This window comes from Oryzias melastigma, linkage group LG20 (genome assembly GCF_002922805.2).
Source record: "Oryzias melastigma strain HK-1 linkage group LG20, ASM292280v2, whole genome shotgun sequence".
NCBI lineage: Eukaryota > Metazoa > Chordata > Actinopteri > Beloniformes > Adrianichthyidae > Oryzias > Oryzias melastigma.
Window position 1 is genome coordinate 5996311 of NC_050531.1, and position 12650 is coordinate 6008960.

At 40.4% G+C, this 12650-nt stretch overlaps 1 protein-coding gene across 1 annotated transcript in view; it reads left to right on the forward strand.

Moving 5' to 3' along the window:
* The first annotated feature begins 763 nt into the window (after positions 1 to 763).
* The window catches only part of LOC112151181 (microtubule-associated protein futsch), a 13729-nt gene continuing 1842 nt past the window's right edge, over positions 764 to 12650 (forward strand). Inside the window, exons 1-7 of the mRNA XM_024279907.1 lie at positions 764 to 880; positions 1504 to 10336; positions 10401 to 10494; positions 10603 to 10663; positions 10743 to 10851; positions 11435 to 11566; positions 12533 to 12622. Of these exons, the coding sequence (XP_024135675.1) occupies positions 1505 to 10336; positions 10401 to 10494; positions 10603 to 10663; positions 10743 to 10851; positions 11435 to 11566; positions 12533 to 12622 (9318 nt within the window). The 5' untranslated portion in view covers positions 764 to 880; position 1504. The remainder of the gene's footprint in view (positions 881 to 1503; positions 10337 to 10400; positions 10495 to 10602; positions 10664 to 10742; positions 10852 to 11434; positions 11567 to 12532; positions 12623 to 12650) is intronic.

Genomic DNA, 12650 nt, shown 5'->3' on the forward strand with positions numbered 1-12650 from the left:
CATTCCTGATCATACCCATCCTTGTTAGATTAAGAGCAAATACGAACATTCTTCTGTTTTAAATTTCTTTAACCTTTAATTTCTTTAACAAACGGAGTCAAATTTAGCACCTATTACTTATTTATTATATCTCTTAATTATCTTTCTTTCTTTTTAATTATTATTTTAGTTATTTAATTTCATTTTTGGGGGGGTTGCTGTAATTGGTGCTACCCAAAGTGAACAAAAAAAAAATCTAATTTTGAAAGCTCTCAAGAAAATTGTTCCTTGTATTCTGCAGAAAGTCTTGAGTTGCCTTAAATTTCAATTAAATCTACATTTTTCAAAGGTTTTCATTTTATTTCTATATTTGATGGTAGTGTCGCTGTTGTTTACATATCTTGCTCTATAACTTTTAGATTTTTAAAATAAATATGCAACACTAAATTTTAACAATAAAGTTTTAAAAAATAAATCTCGATCACTTTTTGTCTTCATCTTTTTGAATGCAAACACATTTTCATAATATAGAAAAGTTTATCTGAAACAAATTAATGACCAAAAGAGTGTTATCAAAAAAATAATTAAAAATCATGAATAAAACAATAAATAAACAAAAAACATTCTGCATTTAAAATAAATAAAATCAAATTGTATGTAGATTAGTAATAAATTAGCAGTATTTCTATATATGTTTTAATCAAAACTAAAATCGGTAATGATATATTTAAGTTTTATAATACTATTATATATTTTTTATTATTAAATCTCGATAAATCTGATTTAGTGGTCTCGAGCGCTCTTACGTCATTTCCTCCGCTTTCCTCCGGAAGTACAGTTATTTTTTATTCACAGGAAGGGGGAAAAAAACACAGCTGTTGTTGAAAAAGAGAACATCAAAGTGAGTTTCATGGGTGAATGCTGCAGCTTGGCTTTCTTGTTTGTGTTGGTTTGGCGGGGGCCGCTTCGTGGAGCGTTTGCCTGCTCTTTAGGGTGACTTAAAGCGCCAAGTCTCGCTCGTTTGCTGCGAGTTGGCAACAGCTAGCATTAGCTAGCCCGCTAATCGCTCTCGTGTAGCTGTTAGCCCCCCTGACCATTTCTGTCAACATTCTCAACTCTCAGTGTTAATGACCAGCGTTTGGGCAGATAAATAATTAACTATTTTAGACTGGGAATAAGTGGCGGAATGCATATTTTACCGCGTGTGTCCCGATCCCCGCCTTTTTAAACTCCAATTTCTGTTTATGTTCACCGTTAGCTAACGCTGTGGGGTGCATATAAAAACAGATAACAGTTATTTTATATAGACAATCGTGCAAAATGCGTTATTTTAATGAGCATTCTTTTTATTTATCAAGTCCTTGACATTTAAGTTGCATCATATTTTTGCTTGTTTTTGTTTTAAAAGCAACATTAGGTATGCAGGGTGGAAGAAAATAGCAACTGTGCTAATATTATTATGTTGCCTCTGTGTCGTGATATCTTGTATTTATGTTGAATTTTGTTAATCAAAATTGTTTGCAGAATGCCTGCCTCAAAGAGAGAAGCATCTCCCCCTGATTCTCACCCCAAGATAAAGAAGTTGGATGAGGATGAAGAAGATCTGCCATCCAGAGCCACAACAGCTACAGATTCCTCCAAAACGGGAAATATGCTAGAAAAGACAGTAGAACCACGGACTAAGAAAAAACGGTCGTCTTCAATGGAAGGGGAAAATACACCAACCAAAATATGTAAACAGAGTTCCCCTCCTACAGATTCCAGCAAAACATCAGACCCACCTGTCAAAAAAGCCAAGCTTTTGAAAGCCACAAGTGCCTCCTCGTGTGGTGAAACTCCCTCGCAGAATGCAAACTCTAAAGCTCCGCTAAAGCGAACGGCCTCCACGGAGTCTGAAGAGGAATTAAGTAGTAGTGACAGCAGTAAAGTTGACTTCTTCAGAGCAAGGGATGGTGATGACAAGCCCCGATGCATCAAAAAATATTCCAACAAGGTCAAAGCTAAGCGTCTGGCTGATGAGTCGTCATCTGGTCCGCAGGACTCGAGCCACAGTTTACTCGATGGACTTGTTTACCCTCCACAAATGGATCACACTTATGGTAAATTTTCTGAATCATCTTCTCTTCAAAGCCAAGATCAGACGGATGAAACAAAACCTGCAGAAGCTTTCACCGAACCAGAGAGGCAAGATATTTCAGGTGATGTATCACAAAAGGTGTCACCAGATGCCTCCATTTCTAAAGAAGGGAACACTAATGAGACCATCACATGTGAATCTGGTGCTGAAATAAGTGTGTCTGTGGACGTAGAGAATGATGGGAATCAAAATTTCATAAATAGTAATGAAACACCGGCATCCTCTGGAGAAGTAGTAGTTTCCAATAGCGCAGCCACATCTGAGGGTGAGGAATGTGAAAAGAAAGAATCCATCAAATTCCATGAAGATCAATATAAGACACTAGCACCATCTCAAGAAATCCTAAACAGTGCAGATACACAGAGCACTTCAACTTGTGTTAATACAGAACAGGGAAATGAAAAGGAGGAGTCTGATTGCAGTTCAGGAAGTCGGACTGATTTGAGCACACCGTTTGTTTCTGGAGGAGATGAAACACAATCTAAAGTCACAGAAGGTGAACATGAGTTGCCAGAAGCTACAAAAATACCAAGCACTTTTGAAGGCAACAGTGATTATAAACTATGTGAAGCACCATCAAAGAAAACAAACTTTGTCCCAGAACAGGATTTTATTGATGCGAGTAAACTAGAGTGTCAGACCTTGGAAAATCAAACAGCAGAGACTCAGACAGGCTTAAAGATTCAGAATTCTCTGAAAGAGGAATTAAGTTCTTTAAGCAGACAAGACCATGTGTCTGCTACAGGGGTCATTTTTTGTGAGAATGAGAGCCGATTTTCCTCAAGATCTGAAAAAGAATTTGAAAATAGTGACAAAGGAGTAGACTTGCTTCAGACTGCACCTAATACTGAACCTTTGGTGCAAGTAAAATGGAGTAATGACACTGTGACAGCTGGCAGCTCTGCTAAACCAAACTGTGAGGATGTTTGTGGGCAAACTCAAAGTGAGGCATTTTCTGAAACTTCTAAAGCTCCAGAGGATCAAATTCTACCAGAAAAAGATTTGCAGCATCAAGAAAATGATCAACTATATGACAACATATCAAAACCATCTGTAATTGAATATTCTGCAGGCACAGACCCGGAAAAAGACACATGTACCGAGAGTGCTTCTGTTCCCAGTCTAGATATTTCAGTAGAAACAGAAATCCAGGATGCTTGTGAATCCACCACAAAAAGTAAAGAGGACGGGGTGTTGGATAATATTCCACTGATTCAAAACAAAGACACCACAAACCCTGATTTTGTTGGTGAACTTGGGAGTCAAAACAAAATGGAAATGAAGACAGTAGCAACATCTGAAATCTTCACTGCAGGAGCTTTAGTTGAACTTCAAAAGCAGACGGAACAGGAGTGCAGTAAACACTCTGCTGAAATTCAACATCAGTTCCAACATAAAATGGAAATGGATTCGACTGCAGCAAACACAATTTGTGATCCAGAAGGAGATGCACAAATTCTGAATATCCAAGTCGTTGATCTGCCTCCAGATGTGCCTGATTCAACTCAAAAACATCTGGACGCTGCAATCTGTAAAAGTAGTGAAGATACTGAGGGTGTTGATGCTGAGGAAAGTCAAATATCTGTTGACGTGGAGACTAATGCCGCATCAGAAAAGAGTTTTAATGTTACACGGACGGTGGAGATGAACGAGGTCGTGAGTGGAGCTCCCACAGGCATTTCTGAGAAACTTCTAAAAGAGCAGGAAAAAGAAAATTGTGAGAATAGTGAGGATGTTGAAGGTGTTGCTGCTGGTGAAATTCAAATATTTGTGGATAAGGAGACTGATGAAACATCCAAAAATACTTTTGATTTGACGCAGACAGTAGAAACAATGAGCGAGGAAGTGAGCAAACCACCCGCAGACTTTTCTGAGAAACTTCTGAAAGAACAGGAAAATGAAAATTCTGAAAGCAGTGAAGATGCTAAATGTGTTGCTGATGCTGAGAGTCAGATATCTGTGGATGTGGAGACTAATGCCTCATCAGAAAGGAGTTTTATTGAGACACAGAGGGTGGAAACGGATGTGGAGATGAACGAGGTAGTGAGCAAACCTACCACAGACATTTCTGAAAAACTTCTGAAAGAGCAGGAAAAAGAAAATTGTGAAAGTCGTGAAGCTGCTGCTGAAGGTGTTACTGCTGGTGAAAATCAAATATTTGTGGATCTGGTGACTGGTGTCACATCAGAAAGAGCTTTTAGTATGACACAGACTGTTGAAACAATGAGCGAGGTAGTGAGCAAACCTCCTGCAGAGATTTCTGAGAAACTTCTAAAAGAGCAGGAAAACTGTGAAAGCAGTGAAGATGCTGAACGTGTTGCTGATGCTGAGAGTCAAATATCCCTGGATTTAGAGACTGATGCTGGATCAGAAAGAAGTTTTAATGTGACACAGAACGTGGAGATGAATGAGGAAGTGAGCAAACCTTCTGCAGACATTTCCGAGAAACTTCTGAAAGAGCTGGAAATGGAAAATTGTGAAAGTAGTGAAAATGCTGTACTTGTTGCTGCCAGGGAAATATCCGTGAATGTGGAGACTGATGCTGCATTAAAAATCTGTTTTAATGTGACGCAGACGGTGGAAATCGACGCGGAGATAAATGATGTAGTGAGCAAACCTCCCACAGAGATTTCTGAGAAACTTGTCAAAGAGCAGGAAAAGGAAAACTGTGAGGATGCTGAATGTGTTGCTGATGCTGAGAGGCAGATAAATTCACATACTCCGACTGAAGCGATGCAAGAGATTTCCAACAAGAATCTGGAAAATGACTGTCAAGTGCCCTGCGAACTAATTGCTGATGCGACAGATGCAGGAAACGCAAAAGATGGGAAAAGTAACGATAATATTTTTCATGCAGCTGAGAATGAAATGGATGTTGATCTACACACTACAGCTTCAATCCAGACCTGTACTGTGATGTCAAGTGTAGAGACCAACTCTCTGACAAACCAGGAGATCAATGACCCCACAGCTGAAAATCTAAATGATACTTATAAAGATGTGGAGAACAATGCAGAAGAAGTTTGTGCAAAGGCTGCATGTCAAATAGAAACTAACGTACAGACTGCAACCTCATCAGTGGAGGTCTGTAGCTCTATGTCAATGATGGGCATTCATGATCAAATGAGTAGTGGACTCTCAAACATGTCAAGGGAATTGTTAGAGGATCATAAGAGTGAAGATGATAAAACAGTTGAGCGTGATGTGGATATTTTAGAACACAAGGCTGTAAGTTGGTTTGAAACAGAGGAGATTTCATCTTCTTCTGTGGAAGAAAATGAAAACCAGACACCGCCAGTCTTCCAAAGATCTGTGCTGGACATACAAAGTCAGCAAATCCAGGAAGTCTGTGACCACACAACTGATAAAATATCAGAAACGGTCCATGAAGATTTAAATAATGTAAACTCACAGAACGATGGAGACCAGATACACCCAGAATCTCCAACTTTGCAGGAGGATGCTGTTGAGATGCAAATACAGACCCCCTCCACATCAGAGATTTCTGAAGTTTTACCTTCAATGGAAATGGATTGTGATAAAAGGGAAAAAGAAGCAGATATGTCGTCCTCAGTGACACCAGAGCAAGTTTATTTTGTCCCTGCAGAGGAAATGCAAAACATCCCCAATCTCAAAGAACCAAATACAGACTCTGAGTTAGAAATAGTCCATGGAAGTTCAAATATTACTACAAATGAGTGTTTCCCAAATGAAAGCAAAGCTGTTGAAGAATCTGTTTGCTTTATTGAGACGACAAATGAAATGGAAACACCAGAGATGTCAATACAAACAGATTTACCAACCGCAGAGATATCAGAGCAAGTTTCAGATGTGTTTGTTGTGGAAATGCAAGACCAAATGTGCCAAGATGTTAAAGATCCAAGCATAGAACCCCAGTTTGTCACTTCAGCAGAGCCTGAACTCAGAATGGAAGATCAGCCCAAACCACTTTCACCACTTCAAATTGAAACGGAAGTCGAGGAGTGCCTGAAAGTTACTCGACCTGAAACGGATGTATCTGGAATAATTTCTAAGGGGCCCAACTCAACGCAATCCAACAAAAATATAAACGAGTCACTTGAAGAATACAAAACTATTGCTGAGTTTGAAAAGGGTATAAAGATGCAAACACAACCTGCAGAGATTTCAAAGCAAACAGAAACACAGACTGCAGAGACCTCAGAGCAAGTTTCAAATGTGTCAGCTGAGCGAATCCAGGACCAAATGTCTCAAGATGTTAAAGTTTCAAGTACAAATCTCCAGTTAGTGACTTCAGCAGAAAGTCAGCTCAAAATGAGAGATGAGTCAGAACCACCTTCACTGCTTCAAACTAAAACGCAAGTTGAGGAGCGACAGAAAGTCACTCAACCTGAGATGGATGTACCTGGAATAATCTTTAATTCTTTAAAGGGGTCTGACTCAACTGAATCTGACGAAAATATCAAGTCACTTGAAGAATGCAAAACAATTGACGAGTTTGAAACCAACATGAAAATGCAAACACAACCTGCAGATATTTCAAAGCAAACAGATTTGCAGACTGTAGTGTCATCTGAGCAAATTTCAAATCTATCTGAAGAAGTTGTGCAAGACGAAACAAGCCAAGGCATGAAAGAGACCAGCGAAGTCACTAAGATCATCACAGTTTCAGAAAATCAAGTTGAAATGGAAGAAGAAGTTGATAACCCAAACGTGAATGAACCTGCAAAAGAAGCATCTGGAAATGAGGAATTTCTATGGACTCCCTCAAATGATGGTCACGAAAATGAACTTGTTGAGAAATGTATTCGCTCTGCCACAAAGTCGAATGAAATGGAAATCCAAACAGAAACAGCAGAGATTTACAAACCAACACCAAAACCAGAGACAGAAACTCAGGAGATCAGTGAGTTCGCCTCATACTCTGAGGAACAGAAAAATTCTACTTTGACTGTTGAATCTACTGTTGCTTCTCAAACTAATGAAGAATTGGAAATGACGGCATCAGTGACGGCTGAGAAAGGGATTAACGAGAAATTTGATGAGGTCCAGGAAGCCCAAGAGGTCACAAAAAGAGATCTAAGTGAGAGTAAATTTGAATGTAATTCTGAAGCTCCTTTGGCATCAGAGGGGCCTCCAGGAGGTTTGGCAGAACACCATAGCTTTTTAGTAGAGGACATTAGCAATGAAGCTGTGGAGACATTGGTTGAAAATCAGAAAACACAATCTGTTGTTGAGGTGGAAGATGAAGAAATTGTGAGACAAACAGAACCTGTTGTTGAAGACGTCCAAGAGAAAGTCAATGTTAATAGTTTGTCAATGGAAAGTACAGAATCTGCATTGGCAAAGAAAACAGGAAGCGAAATGATTGAGACCAACACTGTTGAAGAAGCTGGAACTCAAAGCGATGAAGTCATTCTTTTTATTTCTGAGCAACAAGATGACACTGTAATAGTAATGGAGGAGCCCGTCAAGACTTTTAATCAGTCTGAGTTTGAGCATCATGAAAACCAGGTGGTGTATGAACCCATCAGTAGTCCAGAGAGTATTGGAGAGGAAATTTGTGCCACAGCAGAGTTGCATGGAGGAGTTTCTCTTTTGGATCTACAGAACGCAGAGAACAACCACCTTGAAGGAGATTTCTCAAAATGTTCTGATAATTCGGACCTCACAAATACTGAAGATCACAGTACAGGGGACAAGGAAATAGTTGAAGAAGAAGTTTGTATCTCTGATACTCATGAACTCAATGCAATTGAAGCAGTCAAGGAGCCACAATGTATTCCACAATCACAATTAGAACATAGTAATGCCACTGCAGACACGAAAGAACTATCAACCATCAGCTCCAGTGACGATGTCTGCATGACGGATGCTGAAAATGTTCCAGAAAAACACGAGGGAAATGACCTTCTGGAATCTACAGCAGAGTTATCCGAGCAGATGCAGGTGGATGCTACACCGCAGGAGGCCGCAGACGTATCAGTGACGACTCAACCGGAAGTTACGGTAACAGATCCCTCTGAAGAGTTTGTGATCTTAGAACCCGTTCCAGAAAGTGAGATTCAGTTTGATATCGTCACTCAAGCTGCAGCTGAATCCGGTCTATCAGCTTCACTGTCAAAGGAGGACGTTTCAGTTGATGAAACAGCAAATCATAGTGTTTTGAATGACTCACAGCAAAGTGAGTTCCTTGAGGTTTCCCCATCAGGTGACCACGACTCAGGTGAAGTTGTGGATCAGGAGACAAAAACGGTCATTCTTGAAGACCAGCAACCATCACCTGGCAAAGTAGACACAGCGATAACAGAGCCTCAACCTCAGCTCACAAATGAAGACAGTGGTGCTGTTGTGACGGAGACTGCAGAAGGTCGTACTGATCTACAGGAAGTCCAGATTTTGGAGGAAATGGAAATTGGTCGTGAAATTACAGTGGCAGAAGAAAACGAGGAGGACGACGACATTTCAATTATTGCAAAGCCAACGGAACAGGAAGTTCTTCCAAAGAAGTTGGAAGAAAAGATAAGTGAAAAAACTAAAGACGACACTAGTGGGACGTCAAAACACAACAGTGCCGCTGAAAAAACGGAAGGAGGCAAAAAGGGACCAGAGGTGGATAAACCCAAGAAACAAGAAATGAACACGCAAGCAAGAACCAAGGCTCGTCTGGCGGCGCTGGCTGAACAAAAAGCGGCAGAGTCTAAGAGATCGGCGAACAGACAGCAGCTGAATCTTTTAGCACTTTGTGAGGAAATCGCAGAGGACATTGCCACAGACAGCATGTTACTGAAGAGGATAGAGGAGGAAAAACAGGCGGCTGCTGCAGCAGCTGCCAAGACGGAAGCAGCCAAGAAAAATCCAACTGCTAATGTACAAGATACAGATTTGGATAATGTTGTGACCCCCGCTGGACCAGAGGGTGTCTCTGCATCTGAGGTACAAAGCCCAGAACCCACTGTAACACAAAGTGCTGACGCTCCTGTCTCACAAAGCGCAGAAGCACCTGCGACAATAAATGCTGAAACACCTGCCTTGCAAAGCTCAGAAGTTGCTCAATCCTCAACCCAAACCAAGCCTCCAGCTGAGCCTTCAAAGAGACGCTTTTTCATTTCTCAGGTTTCAGTGCCGCTGAAAGCTCACGAGAAAAAGAAGCTCACTCGATATCAAAGACTGAGGCAGGTCGAACTCCAGAGAGAGAAAATGTCCTGGGCCCGTGTGAAAAAACTCAAATCCGACCAAGCAAACCAGATGTTTTCAGGCATGGAATGGCAAGCTCCGTTTGCTGCCGCCTCTTTGTTTCCAGCTATTACTGTCGCAACAAGTCCTCCACCTGCAGCCTCACCGTCAAAAACGTCTTCAACCAGTCCTGCTACGACGAGCAAACCTGCTCAATCAGAAGTTTCCAAGGCTGACCCTCCAAAAGAAGAACCAGCGAAAGCGACGGCTGTCAAAACAGAACCGTCGGCGACAGAAACTGCCAAAGACAAACCGATTAAAACAGAAGTCACCAAAACTGACCCCACACAAGCAGACACCACAAAAAGTGTTCCTGTAAAAACAGAACCTGCCAAGACCGAACGTCCTGTTACCGAAACCCGAATGACCACGAGGCAAAGCAAAGCTCAAGCCGCAAAAGCCGGCCCTGCGGCACCAGGACCTGCACCCAAAGTGACCCGGTCGGCAGCCAAAAGGAGCCTCCCAGCGGTTCCGCCTCCCATGCCTAACGGACTGAATTCTCAAAAGCCAAAACTGGAAATTGAGTACAAGCCGTACAGACCCAGACCCAAGTACTCCTTTGATGACTTTGAACTGGATGATGACGACCAGTTGTTAGCTCCCTTGATAAAACAGAGTCTGCCTGTTCGGACCCCTCAACCCAGCCACCAGTCATGCCCCGCCCCTTCATCTAAACCCCAGTTAAAACCAGTCAGTCGGGCAAATCTGAAAGCTCAGACTCCCGCACAGCTAAAATCTACAGTTGAACCACGAATACCATCGAAAGCTGCAACTTCTGTTTTACCAAAGTCAGCCAGCGCTCCACCTCCAGCTTCTCCACAGTCCAAACCCGTTCCAGCTGCAGGACAGCCTAAAGCTGCTGCTTCTGCCACCCCCCAGTCCCAGACAGCAGTTGCCCAGTTCAAACAGCCTCCTCCAGCATCAGCAGTTTCAGCAAAGACTGCCGTTGCTTCAGTGCCTCAGAAATCCTCCAGCCCCCCTTCGCAGGAAGATGACAAAACCAAGGTAACTGTAAAGTTATTTATTCTCCTTTGGGCAAATATGATTTTAACATCTTTTTTATACACAGCAGTCAGCGAGCGTTTCTTCATCTGATTCCTCCCTTATCCCTGCGAAAGACTCCCAAGTTTCCAGTAACACACCGGAGGAAGAAAAGCCAGCAGGCAGGTTTTTTTTATTACTATTATTATTTCATATCACTAAATGTAAGAATCATCCAGATTTTAACATGTTAACTTTTTTTCTTCTCACTTCTGTTTATTCATTTCTAGAAAATAAAACAGAAAAAATCAAGATACTGGGGAATGAATCGCAAAAGCCTCACCAGGAGAAGTAGGACTTTTAAATTACTCCACATTCTTCCTTTTACAAAGTGAAATGTTCGTTAATCCAATTATGTTATGACTCACAGCAGTGTATCGAAGCCCCAGGAAGGTGCAGCTCCGCTCTCCGAAGCTCGTCTCCAAAGAGAGGTCAAGAAAATAAAGGAGGCGGACAAAGACGGCACTCAGACTGTCATCGTGAGTGAATTATTTTCCAACTCTAAATTGTCTTTTTTTAGTTTATTGGCTTAAAATCCAACCTTATTCTGCATTTCAGAGCAATGAATATATTGTTCCTGAATTATATTTTTACTACTCTACTATATTTATTAAAATTAGCGATCTTGAACGTTGCTTATTACTGCCCCTGCTCCGATATTGGTCGCCATTTTTGTTGCACCAGCAATGTTACGTTGGGGTTGTGAGGGTCTGTAAGCTAGCGGGAGAGCGAGTAAACAGATGGTTGATGGGAAATGGGGTCAGGCTTACTCCACGCCATTGTTTCCGCCCACAAACAACTCTGATTCGAATTTCAAATGAACTCCTGCTGCGCTGCAGAAGCTATGACCTGGAAAACAGCACAGGTTTTTTGATTTAGGCTAAAAATGTCATTATCTTAATTAAGATACCACTGGGAACGCTTTGAAAATAGATCAAAAGATGATTGAAGTGTGACTTGAAATGTGATTTTATGGAAATGTTTTGGTATTCAGTCAAATAGTTTATCTGATATGCATTAAAATGTGATTTTTGTTTTTTTTCGTCTCCTTTCGGCACAAAGGATGCAGGACAGAAGCACTTTGGACCAGTGGCCTGCAGCGTGTGTGGGATGCTGTACTCTGCTGCCAATGCCGAGGATGAATCCCAGCATTTGCTTTTTCATAACCAGTTTGTCAGCGCTATCAAATATGTGGTGAGAAGAAGTTACAACGTAAATTTACAAGGAAAAAGTCATGAATGTTTATCTGAGCCGCGCTTGAAGATGGAAGACGATTTCGTAAATTTACGAGATTTAAAGACGTAAATTCACGATAAAAAGGTCATATATTTAGGACTTTGAAAAGTCATAGGCTAAATTTTTGACTTTACTATGTGTTTTAAAGTAATAAATTATCAAGAAAAAAGACCAACGTTGTGTGTATGTCGGGGCAGTGCTTGAAGAAAAAAGACGTTGAGTATGAAAGACAATCTCGTAAATTTATGACATTTGAAGTTCTAAATTGGCAAGAAAAAAAGTCGTAACTGTTTAATTACGAGAATAAAGTTGTATATTTATGACTTTAAAAATCATATTTTAAATGTCTGACTTTATTATTGAATGTTTTAAAGTCATAATTTCATGACTTTAAAAGTTGTAAATCTGCGACTTTAAAACACAGAAATTTATTTTAAAAAATATAATAAATTTAAAGAGAAAAAGTAAAACATTTATGAGAAAAAACACATTTTTGTGTTTAGTGTTTATCGTAGCCGTGCTTGAGGATAAAAGATGGGGAGCATGAAAAACTATCTTTTAAATTCAAGAGAGAAAAGGCGTAAACTTACAACTGTAAAACACGCAAATTTACAGAAAAAGTCATAAACTTTTCAGGAAAAATCATACATTTATGAAAAAAACACCAACGTTGCGTGTTATCGGAGCTGTGCTTGAAGATGAAACATGGTTTTTAAATTTACAGGATTTAAAGTCGTAAATTTGCAACTTTAAATCTTTTTTCTCGTGACCCTAATACTCTGTTGTATGATTGAGTTGGTAAGAACCTATGGAAAACAAGAAAAATCCTCTGTCCATACATCATCTGTAGTCTTTTTTAAAAGCCTTATTAAATAATCCACAACTATTCCCAAAATCTAACAACATTTTTTACTTTAATCTCAGGGATGGAAAAAAGAGAGGATTCTGGCAGAATACCCTGATGGAAAGATCATCCTGGTCCTACCTGATGATCCCAAATATGCCCTAAAGAAGGTGAGTTACTGCTGAACTTTTTCTAATA